Source organism: Phyllostomus discolor, chromosome 4, assembly GCF_004126475.2.
Source record: "Phyllostomus discolor isolate MPI-MPIP mPhyDis1 chromosome 4, mPhyDis1.pri.v3, whole genome shotgun sequence".
NCBI classification, from domain to species: domain Eukaryota; kingdom Metazoa; phylum Chordata; class Mammalia; order Chiroptera; family Phyllostomidae; genus Phyllostomus; species Phyllostomus discolor.
In genome coordinates, this window is record NC_040906.2 from 199,027,406 (window position 1) to 199,048,785 (window position 21,380).

At 45.0% G+C, this 21,380-nt stretch overlaps 1 protein-coding gene across 2 annotated transcripts in view; it reads left to right on the forward strand.

Moving 5' to 3' along the window:
- CCDC170 (coiled-coil domain containing 170) overlaps positions 1-21,380 on the forward strand; it is an 86,348-nt gene that overhangs the window by 42,449 nt on the left and 22,519 nt on the right. For both annotated transcript variants that reach the window (XM_028510850.2, XM_036024902.1), the window contains exons 5-6: positions 1,035-1,220; positions 13,853-14,170. In XM_028510850.2, coding sequence (XP_028366651.2) covers positions 1,035-1,220; positions 13,853-14,170 — 504 coding nt within the window. The remainder of the gene's footprint in view (positions 1-1,034; positions 1,221-13,852; positions 14,171-21,380) is intronic.

Below are 21,380 nucleotides of genomic sequence, written 5' to 3' on the forward strand. Positions count from 1 at the left end.
ATGTTGGGGGTGAGCATGCAGGTATTTGGAGATGTGTTCAAGCCAGAGGGCAGCCTCAAGCTGGGGAGCAGGGCCCCGTGTTAGCAAACTGCTGAGGCTAAAGATCTGTCCCTTCCCCAGAGAGTCCTATCCCACCCCCTGGGGCGGCCACCTGGAGTTCAGGTCTCCCTACGGGCACCCATATGGCCTTGTAGAGCGAGCTCTCCTCATGGCTGGTTCCCCGAGGCCAAGGAGCCTGTCTAGTTTTCTTTACCCCCTTTGTAAACCTCACAAACCTGACTGATGCTCCCAGTTAACTCAGATGCACAACTCGGAGGGCAAGAAGCCTTGCCTGTCCCAACGATGACCACTGTTTGAAGGCGTGGTTCAGGACTGTGCCAGGCTTGTATCAGTTAGGAGGGCTTTCTGTTTTTGAGAGCCCTACTTTTGGGCCCTGGCTGGCGTAGCTCAGTGGATTGAGCGCGGGCTGCGAACCAAAGTGTCGCAGGTTCGATTCCCAGTCAGGGTACATGCCTGGGTTGCAGGCCACGGCCCCCAGCAACCGCACATTGATGTTTCCCTCTCTCTCTCCCTCTCTCTCTCTCTCTCTCTCCCCCTCTCCCTCCCTTCCCTCTCTAAAAATAAATAAATAAAATCTAAAAAAAAAAAGAGAGTCCTATTTTCTTTTCTGCCTTTCTCCTGTGCCCAGTGGCGCCTTGCATGCTGTGAGGGCTGTGACGTAGAACGTCACCTTCCCTGACTGTTTAGCAGCGAGGGTGCTTGTCCTGTGGGGAGGCTTTTAGCTGAATTCCCATCGTTGTTACCTTGCAGCCACCTTTTGATGAATTTTAGTTTGACCGCTGGGTCTGCCCATAACGACCGAGTTCAGGGGCTACTTTGAAAATGCGGTCTTCTGAGTGGGGGAGGGTCGTGCGGCCACCGTTTTCATATGATAATGCGGTCGTTGCGGTGGGGTGCGTAGGGGTCTGTGGCTTAGAAAACGTGGTGTGAAGTTGTTAATTTGCATGGGCCGGCTGTAATTGCCCTGTCTTCAGCTCAGGGCGCTGTGCAGGGAAAATGCCCTCGGGCAAGGACGCATTGCCGCCCTGGAAGAGGCCGTAAACGTCCATGAGATGGAGGCAAAGGCCAGCCGAGAGACGATCCTGAGGCTGGTTTCCGAAGTGAACCGGGAGCAGGAAAACGCCGCCTCCTGCGCTGAGGAGAAAGACAAGCTGAACCAGGTACCGTGCGTGAGGTGTGCGTGCGCATCTGGGATGGCGTTTATGAAGCAGAAATTGAAGCCGGACGCAGGTGAGCACACCTGCTCGACAGCCCGCGGTGGGTGTCCGAGGCTGCGCTCAGCGGGGGGCCGGGCCGCGGGAGCCTCGGGGCCTGCACAGGCCATTCGATACATAGTTAGCAAGTCAGAGGAAAAGGAAATGCGAGGCCCTTGCAAGTACAGAGTTGGAGGAGAATAGGTCTTATTTCAAATGATGCAGATTTTTAAGATATAAAAATTTAGTTTTTTGAATAAGATGCAAAATTCTAAATGGACACAATGCTATATGGTGAAAAAAATCCCCATCCCTCCAGCCACCAAGTTGTCCTCAGAGGCAACCTCTGTGAACAATTTCTTATATACCCTTCTAGAAATATTCCATATACATACATGCATGTACTAACTCTTCTTATTTATTTTTAACAAGGGCCACATACTCGGCACACCCTTATTTTTCTCTTTATTTTAAAAATGGTAATGTACTACATGTTGTCATAAACCAAGGTGCTAATGATAATCTTATTTCTTATGTGTGAGAAAGTGAGACAAAATCCTAGAAGCAGACGTGCAGGGTCAAAGAATATGGATATTGTAACTTTGGGACATACTGCCAAAGGAAATGGACTCTCAATTATAAACTTTTATTTTTCCAGTGAGTTGCTTGATCTTTCAAATTCACTAGAACCTGTTTTAAGCATGAAAATTAATACCGTATGTCTTCTAACACTATATAATCCTTTAATTCTGTTTTTAAAACTTTATGACAAAGAAACCAATTCTGGGATGCATAGCAATGATCAATTTCCAAAAGCAAAAGCGAGCTAGTGCAGGCCATGGCTAAAATACAGAGGAGATGGTTAAATCGTGAAGAAGATGGAACTTTAAGTCAGGGAATGAGTCATGCTGGACAAGAGAGGCTCCCTGAGGGGCCACAGTCCACTGGCATCCCCCAGGCTGAGGGGGCTCTGGACTTGTGGGGGATGCAGCACAGGGGGCCGTCTCTGTGGGGTCTGCTCTGGTGCGGTCCACATCTCTGGTGACCCCGGCCAAGCTGGGCGAGATGGGATAGGAGGTCAGAGTGTGAAATGGTCCACAGTGATGATCATTTTCATCCCCTGTCCCTCCCAATTCCCTGCATCAAAAATCCCTTCTTACCAGTGATGCATTTGCTTTGTGAAAAGAACAAAGGTTTTTATCATCGTTACCAAGGAACGTGAGTCATTTCCAAACCCTTGTGTCGGTCAGCTTGGGTTGCCATACCACATACCATGGACCATGTGGCTTCAGCAACAAATGTTTATTTCTCACAGTTCTGGAGGCTGGAAGTGCAAGATCAAGGTTCCTGGTGAGAGTTGCCTTCTCACCGTGGGCTCACATGGCAGAGATGAGAAAGGTCTCTGGTGTCTCTTCTTACAAGGGCACGAATCCCATCGTGAGGACGCCACCCTCATGATGCCATCCAAACCTGTTACCTCTCAAGAGCCCCATATCCAGACACCATCACACTGGGCATTAGGGCTTCGACACGTGGGTTTCAGGGGGACAGAGTTCAGGCCACAGCAATTTTCAGTCACTTTACTCCAATATTTTCTCATGAAAAAAGTTAAAAATATATAGACATAGTGAAGGAATGAAATAAACACCCATCCACCAAGATGCAACAGTTGTTAGCATTTTGATTTATTTGTTTTATCACTCTGCACACACGTGCATGCGTATTTGGAGAGCCACTGGGAAATAGGTCGCAGATAGTGCATGTGTCTGGCTATTTCAGCATATTTATCCTAAGAGTAAGGACATTACCCTACATAGTAACAATACCATTGTCACATCTTCAAATCAACAATAATACTATGACATCATCTGTGGTGCTTCTCAAGCTCACAAGGTTTTTGTCCTCTTTTTTTTTTTTTCCCCCAGAGTTGAAATTTGATTCCCCTGCCTTCATGTGTGGGCTGGACTAAGGGACTGACTTCTAGCGAATAGAACATGTCACAAGTGATGAGATGTCACTTTTGAAATTGAGTTATAAAAAGTCTGTGGCTTCTGTCTTAGATGCACTCTTTCGATTTCTCTTGAGTCATTGCTTTTGCCGGAAGCCAGCTGCCATGTGGTGAGGCCATTCCAGCAGCCTGTTGTAAGGACCACGTGGCCCGTCAGCTCCCCCGGGAGTGAGCATGGAGGTGAATTCTCCTTCGGTTGAGTCTTGAGATGACTGTAGGCCTGGTCAACAGCGTCACTGTAACCTTATGAGAAGCCTTGAGTCAGAAACACCCACTGAGTGAGGGCCTGACCTGTGGGAACTGCGAGATGATAGAAATTCACTGTGCTACACCACTGAGTTAGGGGTAATTCGTTACACAGCAATAAATAACCAATAATCGTCTAGGAGTCCACATTCAGATTTCATCACCGGCTGTGAGAATGTCTTCTTTAGCTGTTTTCTTCCCCAGGCTGGGATCCAGTCTAGGTTCATTTGTTGGCATTTGTTGGTTATTTTTAGCCTTTTACAGCTTTGTTTTTGTTTTTAAATAGCATTGACTTCTTGGAGAGAAGTGGTCTGATTGTATCTTCATGATGTTGTTTAACTTGTTTATACCTCATACACTTCAAGTTGCAGCTAGAGGCTGGATTGGAACCTTTTTGGTAAGAACATTTCAATGGTCAAGTTGTATACCTGTATCAATACTTCTTGTTGTATCACATTGGAGGCAAATAATGGTAGAATGTCCACTGTTGCTGACACTGATTGCCCCTCTCTTTAGTGTAAAGGCATACTTTTTCTTCTGCTTTCACGTACGTATCTGTGAGGCAATAATTGGTGGGTTATTTTGCTTCCCCGTCGACTTTCCCTAATGATGTTACCGTCCATCGGTTGTTGCCTGGATTAACTTGCATCAAGGTTCGATGGAAAAGCGGTGATGTTTTAATTTTACTGTTCTACTTATTAGATGGCATTCTTCTGTAAAGAAAAGGATTTTATATTTTTCTTTCATTTTCTTTTCAATTCTATGGACACATGGATTTTTATTTATTTACTGCATTAAAACCAATTATTCTGTTTTCTGGTTCTGGTGCTCCAAAGCCATCACATTTTCCCAGCAGTAGCCACACCAAGATGGTCTTGAGACCCTGTGACTTAGCTCCTTCCTTCTTTCATCACTTCCTTGCTTTCTGACAGAAGATCTCTCTTCTGTCACCTGAAAATAGTCAGTGAGCCTATTTGCCTAGAACCAAGCCCTATTTGCTAAGGGCTTCGGTTCCTGTTACTGGTGAGTGGTGCTTAGAAACAAGATGTAGGCCCTAGGTGTGCTCAGTGTTTTGGGCGGTGTTACTGGTTTCAGTAGATGGAGCTAGATGGAAATTGATTTTTAGTAATTAATTTATAGTGGTATTTTAATTTATTTTTTAAAATAAATTTATTGGGGTGACATGAGTAAAAAATAAAATTATGCAAGTTTCAAGTGCACGTTTCTGTGGTGCATCATCTGTACATTACATTGTGTGACCACCACCCAGGGTCTGATCTTCTCCTGTCACTATGCAATCCACCTCTTTATGTTCCTGCTTCCCTCTGGTGAGTGAGGTGAGTCAGACAGGGAGAGTTCAGAAGTGTATGATTTCACTAATACGTGGGATATATAACTGAAAGCAACAAATAAATAAGAAAATACAAACAAACAAAACTCATGGTATCATTTTTAAATCCTGTCCCGAGGACACTTCTTCATTGCTTCTAGAGAGAGAGGAAGGCTGGTGGGGGGGTAGAGAGAGAGGGAGTGGTGGGGGGAGAAAGACAGTGGGGAGAGAAAGAGTGGAGAGAGAGAGATCAATTAGTTGCCTTCCTGTACGCACCACGACCAGGGATGGACCCCAAACCCTGGGTATGTGCCCTGGCTGGCAATTGAACCCATAACCGTTTGGTCAACAGGATGATGCCCCAACTAACTGAGCCACACTGGCCAGGGACTCATGGTATTTTTAATAAAACGCAATATCCTAGCGTTTTCTTAATATCTCTTTATTTTGTATCTTTTGGATCCAAGCAATATTTACTCATTCGCTTTTGTCTTGCAATATACATAAATGACACTTGTCATATTTTCCCTTTAGTAAACCTTCTGAGTGAAGTTTAAGGCTCTCAGACATTTTGCATTAATACTCTCAGCAATCATTAGTAAGGCCAGCATTTATCGAGCACTTATCATTAGCATAGTCACTGTGCTAAGTCCTCAAAGAGGTTATGTACTTTGCTCAACTTCACACAGCAAAGAAGTAGCAAAGCTGGGATCTGAACTCTGGTCATTAAATTATTATGCTTTCGGCAGTATAGCATATTATAGCACTTGTATATTCACAGCTACATTGTGCCTACAAGTCTGATGCCAAAAAGTATTTGTTAGTGGAACAACAGCAGTGAGCAGCTATGCAAATTTTCTCAGGGAGTGAATGACTCGAATCCATTACAAGTAGTAGTTACTGAATGATCAGGCTTGCAAATTAGGAATTTAATCTTTATCTATAAAAGTGCATTTCTGAAGACGAGCGCCAGGAAATGCGAACGTGTTGTTGTGAGAGCGCATTATAAAACAGAACTTGTTCCTCTTCTTACATAAGTGTCTTTGCTTGTAAATGGCTGATGCAATGTTGTTCAGCCTCTGGAAACACATTCAGTGGGGGATGAAGTTCCTGCCAACATAATAAAAATTGTACAAAAAAAATGTGGGCAGTAAAAACGTTGTGGTCTTTAATAAAGTGCTCATTCATGGGATTATGACTCTAAAGATTTATTACTGACAAGTACCGTCGAGTGGTTTTCCCGAAACAGCGATGGTGTCAGAAGAGCCTTCATAACGCTCTACAACTCTGTGTTTGAGGGAGGAAACTAACTTTCTTAGTGAGTCCAACTGAACTGTGGAGGGAGAAGCGTCTGAGGGCCCGGGTGTGGTTTCTACCAAAGTCAGCCTTTCTGATTTTCTTGATGACTCTATTCAAGTTACTTTATGAACATTCCCCGAGTAAAAATCAGGTGGCGTATTATAGAGAGAGACATATATACTGTTTAAACTCTTTGGTAGTTAATATTGGAGTATGTTTAAAAGACTGTCAAAGGTTGGCACCTCTTCTCTTGGCTGTAGGGGCAGCATCCAACATTGCGAGGAGGGGTCACTTCACCCACACAAGCCATGCACACTGTTTCCTGTGGACGTCAGGAGTTCAGATCAGTGGGTCGGAAATTAAACGTACATGTTGGGTTCCAAACAGCTTTTTCTCCTGCGCACGGTTCACATTTGCTGTAATGCTCATGGCTAGAACTGAGGAGGCGAGAATGTGGCTTGGGAGTCAGGCAGGCTCCAGAAGGATGCCTCTTCGGCTCTCTCCGGGTTTGTCCCGCAGCAGGAGTGTGACGGGAGAGGGAAGGACGGAAGGGAGTCACCGGGAGCAGAGTGGTTAACAGGTGAGGAGGCTCTTGGGTTTTTACTATCTGGACTCTAGCATCCTGTGGCTCTGTGATGTCAGGCATAGGCTTGACCTCTTCGAACCTCCGTTTCTGGTCTGCCAAATAGGAAAATCATTTAAGGGTCTATCTCTTACAATTATTCTCAGGATTGAGTAATACACGTGAAGTCCCGAGGACATGCCCAATACCTGTTTCATGGCGGTTTTTTGTTTTACTTTCCTGCCTGTTTACTTCCATCCAGGAATTAGGACTATAGGCATATTGAAGTAGTTCCTGGAAGTGAGAAATGATTAGACAGGATACATTAGTAAAGAAACTACGATCTCTATACGGTCCTAGAATCATAATGTTGGCAGTGACCTGAAGGGCTTTGAGAATCCAGATCATCAACTCTATGTGAAACAAGAATCGTCTTGAAAATGCCTCTGTCTAGCAGGTGTCCAGCCTTTCCTTGAACTCCACCGGAGGCCAGGAACTGAGCTCCCTGCAGGGCAAGGATGCCCCGCTCCTCTGGGGATTTCTAATTGTTTCACAGTTCTTTGTGGTAGCCAGTGGGGATCAGAATCCCTATAGTTCATGTCCATGTCATGTTTCATTCTCTCTTAATGAGACGTCACAGGAGGCAGGCAACCCCTCAAGGTCTGAAGACGTTTATGGTGGGTCTGTTACTTCTGGGAAACAGCCCAGATCTTTCAGACTTTCCTTACCTTCCAGCCCAGGTTTTTCAAACCTTCTTTCTTATCATCTGTGAGGTTGGGAGAATTCTAGCCTCTGGGTAAGGAATTAAAATGAAAATAAACTACTAAAATAATATCTGCTCATGTTATAAAAACTAAAACGGTCAACAAGTTTCCAAAGTAAAATTTCAGATCCTCTTGCCTTCCACTTCTAGCCTTCGTCTCATACTCTTGTTTTAACTTGTGATGTTTACCATCAAGACTTTAATGCATTTCTGTTTCTGATTCAACCATCTGTGATAGTATCTTTAGACTTTCTGCTATAAAATCTGAGGAACTCAATGCCTCCTACATTTTACTCTTCTCTTTCTATTTCCCCTTTTTTTTATATTACGGTATTTACATCGTCAAAATTTGTAATATTTACTTACTTCTGCTCTGTAACTATAATTAAGTTGTCAAATCTTTGCTGTTAGGTTCCACCCACACATTTAAAATAAATTAAAACAGCATTTACAATAAAGCGATTGCATAAGTATTTTTATTATGGGTTTAATCTTAGCATGGGATGCGGAGCCCATTCCATTTTGATGAAGTCCCTCTTCAAAGTTCCAGCTGGGAACTGTCCATGGTCCTCCGGGCGCAGCCAGACTGGTGCAGGGCAGAGCGGGGACGGCAGTGAGGCCGGGGGGCACCCTGGCCTCATGGGCAGCTACATTCGTTGTCGGCTTGGGCTGAGTTTGTCGATAATGAAAATTTCAAACTTAAGCTGAATTCTCACTATTAAGGCTGGTAGCTTATTTCGAAGCAAAGTGTCATAATACAGCTTCCACTCCGTTAGATGCTGAGCCCACGCAGAACAGGCCGCTCCTCCTCCTGCGTGGTCCTCTTCCGGCTCTCTAACTCGTCCGTGGGATGCACACTCCGGGTCTCTTACCGTCTCCTCTGGGAACAGGGTTTCAAGACTCTCACCATCCTCCTTTCTGAACTCTAAGTGTTCTCTAGTGCAGCTTTTCTCAAACCATCCATGGGAAGGATCACTTTTTCTTTATTTCCAACCTGTTGCTGACCAATGCTTTCATAAAGAAATCAATCAGCCCTGGCTGGCGTAGCTCAGTGGATTGAGCGCAGGCTGCGAACCAAGTGTCACAGGTTCGATTCCCAGTCAGGGTACATGCCTGGGTTGCAGGCCATGATCCCCAGCAACCACACATTGATGTTTCACTCTCTCTTTCTCTTTCTCCCTCCCTTCCCTCTCTGAAAATAAATAAATAAAATCTAAAAAAAGAGAAATCAATTGAATGAATTCATTGAAAACATTAAGAAGACACAAAAAGGCCTAAGCCTACGTATTAAGTAAGAGTCAGAAGCCACAGACATAAGATGACATTTTGGGAAATATCATCAGAATAAACACGGGGAAAAGAACTCCATAAAGTGTGCACGTTCTCCTTGGGAAGGGTGTGTGCGGGGCAGATGCCCAGAGCACCGCTGTGCTGACAGCTGGTTGTCACTCTGCACACACCTGAGCTGGAAGTGAGGACTGGGCTTCCCCGTCTCCCCGGCCTGCGTGCTCGCGCTGAATGAAAGTTCTCTTGTGACAAGGAGCTCGCTCCTTGCTTGTGAACTTGTGTCGTCTCAGCCGGATCGATGGCAGCGCGACTTGCAGGGGCCCGTGTGCGTGTCAACCTGTTTCTCTGCTTTGCTTTTAAGGCACTTACAGCGGAAAACGAGTCTCCAAGAGTTGTTGACGCTGGGAGAGGGTTTTAAAAGCCATTTGAGCAAGCTCAGTGTATTTATTTGTGACTTGTGTCCAACATAAAACACGTGTGTCTTCAAAATCCATCTTCGGTTATTCACCTGTAGACATTTCTATCAGTTTATTGTGGAAAGGTACAATTAGATTTAAATGATCTTTTGATGGAAATTTACATTCTTTTGATGAAAGAAATGGTCTGGGTTTGGCATAGTTTTTACTTTTGGATAATAGTTGGCTAAAGAACCTTAAACTCTCACAGAATACATGCCCCTGTTTGCACAACAGATACACCGCTCACGCACGTGCCGCTTACCCATCAGTCCTGCAAAACCTGGGGGCTCTGTACCTGCTCAGCGTGGATGTCGGTGCGCTCATCCACAGAAGGTTTCCTGATAAGACCTGGAAGTGGATCTGAGCTACCTGCGTTTGCCCTAAGTGATGAATACGCCTTATACTGTTATATAATATTCTTATAACGTTATTTAAGCTGGTTGGTACAGAAAACAAAAAATCAACATCAAATTGCTCTAGAAATGACTGAACTCTTCCCCTTCACTTCTGAAGGTATCTTGTTGGGATGGGGACACACGGCTGGGGGAGGTACACTAGTGTGTTACTCACATGTCGAATAGCAACTGCTCCAGGAGGGCTTTACCTTCCTTGGCATTTGTATCCCAGCACCGAGTGCAAACTTCAGGTTTGGTTTCGTTCCAGGGAAATGGAAACAGGGAAATAGAAACAGGAGGACATCACCTCCCTTATTCCAGATTCTTGACTGCTAATGCAGGCTAAGTTCAGTGTGTGTGTGTGTGTGTGCTCACATCACTGTAAACAGAAGTTTAAATGGACCGAGATTCCCTGGGTGTTTTTAGAGTTGCCACCATTCTGTCACAGTTTCCTCCCGCTTCTGCCCATCGGCTACAGTTCCCTGCTCCAGAGACGATTAGAGGTGGCTGTTGCCTGTGCATAATTGTGGAGAGAGTCTCTTGTTATGCAGGCACAAATGGCACTAGAGACTTCGTTAGGCCCCTGACTTTTTTTTACCCCGTCTTGGAGAGCTTTTCCCGTAGTGTATAAAAAGCTTCCTCAGGTCTTTTTAAGACTATGTAATGTTCTGTGGGATGGATGTCTCCTATCTGTTCAACCCATCACACCAGTACCAGTGAGTATGTATGTAGGACCTAATCCTCTGCTATATCGTAATTGACTAACTTTGCACACACCTTATTTTCCATATTCAGTCATCTACAGGTATAGTTTTAGCACTGGAATTGCAGGGCCACGGGAAATGTGCATATTCAATTTTGTTACATATTTTGGTGTGATTATGTACCCGGCCTGCCTACTCACCCTTCTGCCAGCAATGCCAGATGTGTCTGTTTGGGGAAATTTCTGAGTTTTATGTGTTCACCTTAACTGCAGGAGGCAGGAGTAGCCAACTGGTTTTTACTGCATCAAAATTTGTCTAGGGTTGGATGAAGGGAGCTAGAGCCAGAGATTTTCCACCCTGATGATTGCTCATTGTATTTTTGAGAGGCAGTTTGATCTCATGTGTATCCAAATCCATATAATAGTTAGAAACATTATAATAGGAATCAACCATGCTTTAAAAACACAAAACTTTGGAAGGACTCATGGACAACAGTGCGGTGATTGCAGTGGGGAAAGGGGGTGGAGGTAGAAGAGGGTATAAGGGGATAAATGTTAATAGAAAAAAATTCAATAAAAAAATCAAATAAAAACCCACCATAAACCTTTCAGTGGTTTCAATAGTTAATGCATTTAATTGGGAGTTAATACAGGTATTTATTTAATTAAGAAACTAAATTGAATTCCTAAATCATATTATTTACAGCCGTGTTTGTTAAAAGTAATTGCAAAAGGACCGTCATTCATTTGTTGTATTAGTAGGACTGGATCTCAAGATTCGTTAATGAAACAACACTTTAGTAAAGGGATCCCAGTCCCGGTCTCTGCAGCGCCTGCCCTCATTTGCGAATGTGACCTCTCCGTGGAGGTCAGCCTAGATTCCGCTGAGAGGGAGCGACTTGCTTCTCTTCTGCGTGTCAGCGTGGCCTGACAGCAGTCCAGTCTCCAGGTCCTGGCCAATGGCACCCGTGTCACATTACTTCAGTGTATCCTTGAGGTAGCCATGCAACCAGACTCCGCGCTGGCTGCTTCCTCCCGAGAGCTCTATAGCTAATTGCATCTGTAGTCTGGGGCCATCTGTGTCCAGCAGATCAACCCAGCGCCCCTGCGTGCTGAAGAGCTTAATCAGAGGTCCGGAGAGCCGCTGTCCCCAAGGCCTGGTCCCTGGCTCCCCAGGCCTGTGTTACCTACTGAACAGTGCACTGGGCAAAGACGTGTCTAGAAGAGATATCTGACCTGCAGCCGTGTGCTCCTGTAGTGTGTGGTCACACATGAATTTCCTGATCTTCTCCGGACACGTGTCGGTGCTGTGGATTTGTTAGAGGACTGTTTTGGCCTTTGTCTCTATGGCAGTGAGACAACAGCCTGATGGGGTGAAAAATTCCTTGTAGCTGAAATACCGTAGCTGTGTTTATTGGTCACCTGGGTGTAACTGCCAGTTGGTTAGTTTACTGCCAGCTGATAGTAAGTGTATGGCACTCACGTGTCTGCAGTATTTTTTGTGCGTTCTTTAGGACCTCTTGTGAGTACTTGGTAAACATCTCACTTTATTGGCATGGAAACTCTCCTATTTTGCATCAGTCGTGTTCTTTCAACACAAAAATTAATATGCAGGATTCTATAAGGTTTTAGAACTGAGGGGACTAGAATTAATTTTCCCCCCTGCATCATCAAATTTAGGACCTCAATTTTCCAACCACACATTAGGATTATAGTTTCCAAGTAAAATACGGGCCTTGTTTGTTACCACCAGTGCTGACATTGGTTACTGTAATGGAGGAGCTATTATGTCACCTGAAGAGAAATCTGTAAAGTGTTAAACTGTTGTATTTGGGAAAAAGGGCCCTTGACTTTTTACTTTAAGGGCCAAAATTTAATAATCGGTGGCTGTAGTGGGGCTTCTTTGCAAAGAGGACTAGTTTGGAAACGGAATGGGGATCTGAAGTTGTTGCCAGGACCATGAAAAGCAAAGCATTTCACAAAATAGGGTCCATAGTTAGTTCAGTTATTACATCCCTGGAAAGGGCAGCCTTCTCTAAATACCCGTCCACTCGATGGCTTTTATTTTGAATTGATGCCTCAGACTTCCTTGATTAAAAAAAAAAATCACCAGAAGGAAAAAAAAAGCCAGACATTCTCTGTTTTTTATTTTTTAAATGAAAATAAAAAGTAGGAGTCATTCTCTTTTTATTTAAAGAAATAAAAAGTAGGAAGTAGCATTTCAAGTAATTTTTTTTCCCATCTTCGTGCTGTTTGTAAAGTTAAATTTCTTTTAAAGTTTAGTTTTAATGCTGAAGAGATGATTGCACTTTAACTAGCAGCCTGAAGCTGAAATGTTACTGGTTAGTTTAGATGTAGAATCTGCTACTCAAAGATAGTTTTTCTTTTGGGCTGTTTTTGACACTGACATACTATTTTTAATAAAAAACAAAATATCTTGGTTAGTTAAGTAGGCCGCAATACTATAGCAGTACTGGTTACCCAACTGCTTACTCTTATTTGAGGTAAACTCATGTATTTGCGAGCTTGATGTGCACAAGTGTTGTTTTTAATTCGTCAATTTTAAATATGCCCTTTTATGTCTCTTTGGACCATTCTAGATGACGGTGAGTAGAAGGGGGTATGCAGCTAACCTTCCCTATGCCCTTTGTTATATTTACGAACCTAATAATACATACTGCATGCTTTAACATTATTATTCTCGGTGTGGTAGTTTATCTTCCTCTGCTTGGAATTCCCCCAGCCCCCACGTGGCTAGCTCTTTCTGCTCCCTTCTTCAGGTCCTATCAGTTTTCCTTCATCTTTATGAGAAAAGGGGCCACCCAGTCACTGAATATTGAATGCAAGACCTTATTCTTCTTTTTGCAGTGATGTTTCTGTGAGAATGCTCGTCTATCCTTTAGAATAGTATTGAAGAGACACCTCTATTCAAATAATTTTAGTGTCAAGTTAGGACTCTGAGGATTTACTGTTTATTCAAAATCAGTTTCCCTGTATACCCGACTTGAGAACACGCAGCACTAGATATGGATCGAATCTACTAAGTGTGTCAGTCAGCAATTTGTTTTTTTTTTTAAGATTTTATTTATTTATTTTTAGAGAGGGAAGGGAGAGAGAAAGAGAGAGAGAGAAACATCAATGTGCGGTTGCTGGGGGCCGTGGCCTGCAACCCAGGCATGTACCCTGACTGGGAATTGAACCTGCGATGCTTTGGTTCACAGCCCACACTCAATCCACTGAGCTACACCAGCCAGGGTTTAGCAATTTGTTTTTAATTCAGTATTAACTCTTTCTGGAAGTCCACATATACAAGGCTCATGTATCAATTTCCTTTAATTCCTAGCCCAGATGTTAACGTCTCTTCTCTTTTTTAGACACCTAAAGGGACCTGACGTAGCTTTTACAATGTAATGCCTTTATCAAGAGATGGCAGGAGATTTAGATTGTAAACTGGAATGAGGATTTAACCCTACTTCCTTGAAAAGCAAATGTAGGTATCCCTCTACGGCTGCTAATGTTTTTTTCTCCACTTTACGTGATTGCTTTAGGACTTGCTCAGGGCCGTGGAGGCAAGAGAAACCCTGGAAAGGGAAGTCAAAACCTTCCGAGAGAGGCTGCTCACCGGCCAGCGGGCCTGGGATGCCTCGAAGCAGGAGCTGAGCCTGTTGAAGACAAGCTCTGGCGAGCTGGAGAAAAGTCTGAAGGCCAGTCTGCATGCAGCCGCAGCCTCGCAAAGCCAGTTCTCCTCATTCAGGGAGAGAGTCGCAGCCCTCCTTAGGGGCCGCGGGGGCGCAGCGGGGTCCACGGAGGAGGCTGTTTTGGAGAAGATTCAAGAAATGGTCAGTCAGGAAGAAAGCCAGAAAAGGGTGAGTGGGGGATGGCCACTTATATGCTTCTTAAGGATGGTAAATTCATTCCTTTCGTGTACTGAATAAATGAGTTATCGGAGTCAAAACCATCATTTACATGTGGTTGTATCCCTTTCATTAACAAGTCATACTTCCGAGGCCTGGAGAGTCACTCCGGCAACTGCCGACTACACTGTGGGCTCTGGAGTCAGACATCCGAGGCTGATCCTGTCCCCACTGCACACTCACTCACTCACCCACTCACTCCAGGTGTGACCTTGGCCAGGCCCCAGAGGTTATGGCCTCTGGGGCGGGGGACAGCCCACAGTCCACACCCCATGTCTGAAGCCCCTGGGGTCCAATGTGCTTCTGAGTTGAGGATTTAGACAGGTAATAGAGAACACAGTCTCACACATTGCTCCTCAGTGGGGCCAGGGACGGACCCCGTAATCCACCCCATTCATCGCTCTGCAGCAACACCTGCGAGCGGCCCCGCCAGGTGCGATGCACTCAGGGAAAGCCGCAGGTCGCTTTGGCTCAGGGCTTGTGGCCCAAACCAGTGAGGTCACACTTTATCAGTAATGAGTTAAAAAAAAAAAAAACCCAAAATAAACAAACAAAAAACCCTGTCAGGTTTCAGATTCTTTTGGATTTGGGAATTGAAGATAAGGGTTCCTAGACCTATAATACTATCTCTTTCATAAGGTTATTGTTTACTGTAAGCATTTAATGCAAAAAAAATATTATTAAGTCCTCAACACACTGTCTGACAAATAGCAGCAATAAATATTAAGTGTCACTGCCCTTGCTTCTCCTCCTCTCTGTTCCTCACTCCTTCTTTCCTCCTTTTAAGAATGTGTTGGTGCCTGCCTAGAACCATCTTTTAGGGAATCTATTTGACAAGTGGAGAAAAATGATTTAATTCACACTTATGCTTTTTCAATTTTATCTTGTTTATACTATTAACAAATCTCATGTTTTATAAAGCTTTGCTCAGTCAAGTCAGCTTCAGCCCAGCTCTAAATTATCATTAAATACAAGTTATTGAAGCCTAATCAGTGAGGCTTACCATGAATAATATCCAAACTATATGTATGCTTCCATTAAGAACTATTTCTTCTGTTGCATCCATGCTTTTTGAAAAGGAGAAAATGCATACGTCCATCTTTTAATGTTCCTAAGATCTTAGAGTGATCATTAACTCAACATTCGGGATTGTGGCAGGAACTCTGTCCCTCGGAGCTCTCCAAGCTGCCGTGGATGAGAATAAGTCATCCCGGACACAGTCTTGTTGTTCCGGCGGGAAACGGGGTGGCGATTCCCTCTAGTGAGGCATGCCCTGAGCCCTTCTCCCAGACGGCTTTCATTGGGAACGGTATGTGCAGGTGTGCACAGCATACATGGTAGCTCATCAGTCAAAGGGCTGTAGTCACGAAAACAGGTATTATCAATAGATAACAATGGGGGGAACACAGAGATCTGCCTCAGGTCAGGGTCTGTTAGTCATGCTGATGCCAGAGGGTCTTTCAGACGTGTTTTATGAGCTAAGGGGTTTATTCCTTATGCCTTGAACTTAAACATTGAGTTTACATCAACAGAGCCATACAGAGCAGAGCAAGCTTCAAAGGATACGATGTATTTATCAGGCCTGATTTCCCACAGGAGCCCTTGGTGTTAGAGTCAGGTCGTGTCTGCCACCTGTGTTTCCTGGTTTTCTTTTTTTTAACATTCAAAATTTTTAAAAAAGATTTTATTTATTTATTTATTTTTAGAGAGGGAAGGGAGGGAGAAGGAGAGAGAGAGAGAGAAACATCAATGTGCGGTTGCTAGGGGCCGTGGCCTGCAACCCAGGTATGTGCCCTGACTGGGAATTGAACCTGTGACGCTTTGGTTTGCAGCCCCTGCTCAATCCACTGAGCTACGCCAGCCAGGGCTGTTTCTTGGTTTCCCAGGGAGACTTACTGGCCTCTTTCAAGGCCTGCTGTCTGGGGCTACCGTCTCCGAAACCATACACAGTGGTCCCCAACACAGGGTTGCCTTTGGAAATTTCCTTTTGCAATATAACATTTTAAATTCCCTTGAAAAAGTTCTCCAAAATTCACATGTGCTCTGGGAGCACACCTGGTGACTTCTTTGTTTAGTGTAGGATTTTCTTTGTGGATATGAAGTGTCTGTCCTGGTAAGACGTGCGGGTCTCTGAGAGTAACTCAGTTTTTCCTGTGACTCAGTACACATGTAGGTATTAGATTGGGGAAGGAATTACTTACCAATCTGCGGAAAGCTTCATTAGGTTATTTACCTTGATGGGTAATAGATGTACTTCAACAGCTAGTGGTTCTTTGCCATTTCATTTTATTCCTTCCCTATTCTATTTTTCCAAATGTTTTCCTGAAACTGTTTTAATTCCAGCATGTGAAACATGGCATAAAATTGTCAGCATGATGTATATGTTTATTTTCTCAAGCAAAATGGTGTAAATTGGTTAAGCTGGATGGCCTTCCCCCACTTCTCATAAAAATCAGAATGATTCAGAGTCTTTTTAGTGCCTTTGTCTGCCTTTCCTACCCTGTAATTTTTTCCAATGGCCGCTCTCACTATTTAAAAGCCCCAAATCAAGCATATAGCTAGCATCTTGTGTGACTCATCTTCAAGTAAAATCAGGAGAAAATGGATTTCATATATTGTCTCAGAAATGTTTCTGAAGAATGGAGGCTTTACAAATTGATGAGCGTGTTTGTTGGGGAGGCTGCACAGCCCTGCCAGCTGCCTTGGTTAAACACGCATTCACGAATTGAGTGATACCCACATGGGTGCCCGAAGGTGGGTTCAGGCTGGGCCTGGCCAGTTCTCCAGTTCAGGTGGATTGCTACCTACTGAACATTGCTTCTCGTGTCCCACCCCCTTGCTATTCACTTCTACTCTTCTGCATTTCCAATTCTCAGTAGAGTTCAGGACACCACCCACACTTTCTCAATGAGCCATTTCATTGCTTTTGTGCTCATAACAAAATTGAATATATTTTTTTAAAGCTTTACTATACCTTAGAGTGGGGTTTCTTAGCTTTGGAACTGTTGGCATTTTGGGCAGGGTAATCGTTTGTTTGAGAAGACACGGTAGGGTGGTTAGCAGCATCTCTGGACTGCTACGCCTGGATACCAGTAGCGTTTCTTTTCTCCCTGTCTGTGGCAACCAGAGGTGCCCCCAGACATTGCCATATGTCCCTGGGGGGGGGGTGAAATCCGCCACCCCCACCCCCAGCTGCAAAACACTCTCTTAAGGAAATGTTCTACTGTCAATTTCCAGGAATTCTAAATGAGGACTTAGTTGTTATTTAACCCTGAAATGCGAGGACACTCGTGACAGGAACTCTTGAAATCATTTCTTGCACAATGGACGGCAAGTTGCGACATTTTCAGGTTTTAGTTTAGAATTTTGTGGCCAAAATTTCTGTCTCACTTTGAGCTGTTGCCTCACTGGCTAATCATCTGGATGAGAGTTGGTTATGCACGGGGCTGGCCAGGGCGGGGGTGGGGGGCATGGCCATGGTTGATTTCTATGTCATGTCCTAAATGAAAGACAAAGTAATGCAAGCTCACAAACATGTACCCAGACCTCAGCTCTCTGGCTGTGCTTTATGCACACTCAAGGCCTTGTTTTCTCCACTGGGGTGTTTCTGAGTCTGGCAGCTCTGGGGGTGCTGTGGGGACCAGCCCAATGACCTGAAGGACCTGAGGTGGTCTCCACAAACCCCCCAACCCCCCTCGGAGCTTATCATTCTGCTCTGTTGTTAATCCTTGAATCTACTAAGCCAAACATTTACCAGAAGCATCGATGGACTTCCACTGATCTTTCACTGTCCACAGCGATGGTACCCGGTCACCCCGTGGCCACAAGGGCATTGGGAAGAGGGAACGGTGAGGGATTTTGTCTCTCCCAGCCTCTAGAGTGCATTCATGTCCTAGGATGGCCATGACAAAGCACCACGAACTGGGGGGGCTTAAGCAGTGGGAATTTATTGTCTCACAGTCTCGGAGACCAGAAGTCCAAAATCAAGGTGTCGGCCGGGTTGGGCTCTCCCGAGGGCTGTGAGGGTGACTCTGTCCTGTGTCTCTCACCTCGCTCCTGGTGGCCTCGGGCCACCCCTTGCCTGTGGAGGGCATTCTCTCTGCATCTTCACATCATTCCCCTCCTGTCTGTGTGTGTCCCTGGGGCCCGACTTCCCCTTTCTATAAGGATGTGAGTCACAGTGGGTGAGGGCCCGCCCTAATGACCTCCTTCTAACCCGATGATCTCTGTGGAGACTCCTTTCTGTGTAAGGCCACATTCCGAGGTGCTGGGAGACCTCAGCACACCTCTTTTGGGGGACCCAGTCCAACCCATGACGAAAGCTGACGTGCGTGGGGGTGCAGAGGTGAGGCTGAGCCAGGTGACAGTGCCGGCCACCCGTGCTGACCGGAAGGAAGGGGTATTGGACTGATGTCACACCGGGTTCCTGAAAGCTTATTTTGTGTATTTCTTGAGTGACAATTTTAACTTGAATCATCGGAAAAGAGTCATTGTGCCCAAAAGGCGGGGGTCCTTCAGTGGCCGGATGGCTCTTTCTTCGGTCCAGAGCTCTCGTGTTTCCATTTGCTGCAATCTCTGTGCAGAAGTGCCTCTTGGGGGGAATCAGCGGCTACTTGTCCTTGGGGAGTAAATTAATTCTTTTAGGGCGTCGTGACTTCGCTTCCAAAAATCAAGCTGCTTGTGTGCAAAGAGTAGTTTACTTTGGTGCCTTTTTATTTAAAAAAAAAAATGGAGGTGTATCTACTTTAGTACATCCCTCCACCCCTTCCACGGTTCATTATAATTTTTGAGTGTTGAAATCCCTGGCCCTTTTTGTCCCACAGAATATCAAGGATGTGAGCAGGTGATACGAAGAAAAAGAAGAAGAAAATGCGTCTTGATTCTGCAGACCTCTTGGTGGGAAAAACACGACACCACTCGACAGTTTTGGGGGGACACGTACATGCATTCAGGCACTGGCATTTGCCGTTCCTGAGAGCACAGTCGGATCGGAACAGCCATTTGTTTATTCACTTATGCATTTATATACATTTGGCTCAGAAAAACCTTGGTGGGGTCCTGTGCATGGAAACCTAGTGAGTGTATGAAGCCGAGTTCCGTGATGCATAGAGGATGGGGAGGACCTCAACTGGTGGTCCTCTCTGGACGCCGGAACCTTGGGAGAGCGGGCGGGGGCTCTGCCCAGTTCACGCATGTGCACACTGGTGGTTTTAAAAGCGATGCTCTGCTGAGTCCTCAAGTCCCACAGAACAGTCGTGGGTTCACACAGGGTGAGGATTCAGGACAGACCCTCTTGCCTGTGACTCAACGTGTTTGTCCCTTATTCGTCCTTCTCAGCAAGACTGCTAGTTGAAAAGCGAGCTCTGTGGACTGAAAGCAGTTGGAGAGAAACTACCTAGGGCATAGGGTGCTTCTCCAAAGGTCCCTTTAACTGTATACGACAAAAGCGTAGAATGGACGGAACCAACCTACTGCAGTAGTGGTACTGATGATAAAAACGTGTGCAATGTATTGAACTTAACTGGGTATAAATACTGTGCTATTCATATGGTCTAAATTAGCCCAGAGAGGTTAGTTTCGTGCCTCAGTGAACACGCTGCTAAGACACAGAGTTCGAATGTCAAACCAGGACTCTGGCGCCTGAGTTCCTGTCCCACAGTCCGGTCTACATTAGGACGTCCGCTGCTCCTTTCAGGGTCATTATCACTCCTTAGTCTAACTGCTTGCGGTTGCTCCAGGTGTCGTCTTCTAAACGGAGTCTGGGTGGACTGGTGTCTGGGGGCGACTTTGCTCTGCTCTGGTCTGCGGTGTGCTGACTGTGGCTCAGTGATCACTCGGCGCTCCGTCCCTCCAGCTGGGGTTTTCTGTGTCTCTTTCCTCTTTGGCAGGTCAGCCGTGGGGCAGGAGAAGTGTGAAAGGATCTTTGAGTAGGAAGACTCACTTGCTGCATGAAATTAAATGTGAAACCACATCTCCTGCTGCACAGAAAGAAATGTGCTAGACCTTGTGCAGTATATTAAACAGGCCCCTGGGAGGCAGTATCCTGGGGGTAATGTTTGATGGCCAATTTTTAAAAGATTTTACTTATTTATTTGTAGAGAGAGGGGAAGGGAAGGAGAAAGAGAGAGAAACATCAATGTGTGGTTGCCTCTCACATGCCCCCTACTGAGGACCTGGCCCGCAACCCAGGCATGGGCCCTGACTGGGAATTGAACCAGCAACCCTTTGGTTCACAGGCCCACACTCAGTCCACTGAGCTACACCAGCCAGGGCTGATAGCCATTGTTTTGTAGGTTCCTTTGTATGTTGCATGAGACAAGCAAACCTTTCTCTTTCATTAAGATCAGATCTACCGTTAGTTAGTGAGTACTAAAGATGGGGAATGTGAAATGATGGTTCTCAGAGCCTCATATTCTGTAATGAAATTTCAAATTTCCATGGGAACTATAATTCCTTGGAAGTGTCACTGAGCAGCTTGCCATCAAATGTCTGACTTTTGAAACATAGCCCCGGATGCTTGAGAGACATAGAAGCACATGATGAGAGAGGTTCGAGGTCAAGAAGTCTAGCATTCCCGGTTGTAGCACTTCGGCCCACCCCATGGCATTCTTAACGAATGGCCGGCCAGCTTCCGGCCATCTCCAGCAGCTGGGAATCTACTGCCCAGCACGGAAAGATGCTTAAAATGAGAGGCAAAAGCAAAAAGATAAAATGGCAAATATAATATCATCTCGACTGTATTTAAACAGTACATAAAACAAATTATTTGAAAATATTAATAGTTGTTACCTCTAGGTGGTGGGATCACAGGGTTTTTTTTCCTGATTTATATATATTTTTGTCCTTTATGAATCTTATACAGTGGACATGTATTACTTTGTAATTATGGGGACCGGGGAGAAATTATTTCTTCTTTTTTAAAATTTTTTTTAAAGATTTTATTTATTTATTTTTAGAGAGGGAAAGGAGGGAGATAGATAGATAGATAGAGCGAGAGAGAGAGAGAGAGAGAGAGAAACATCAATGTGCAATTGCTGGGGGTTATGGCCTGCAACCCAGGAATGTACCCTGGCTGGGAATCGAACCTGGGACACTTTGGTTCGAAGCCCGCGCTCAATCCACTGAGCTACGCCAGCCAGGGCTTGAGAAATTATTTCTTACA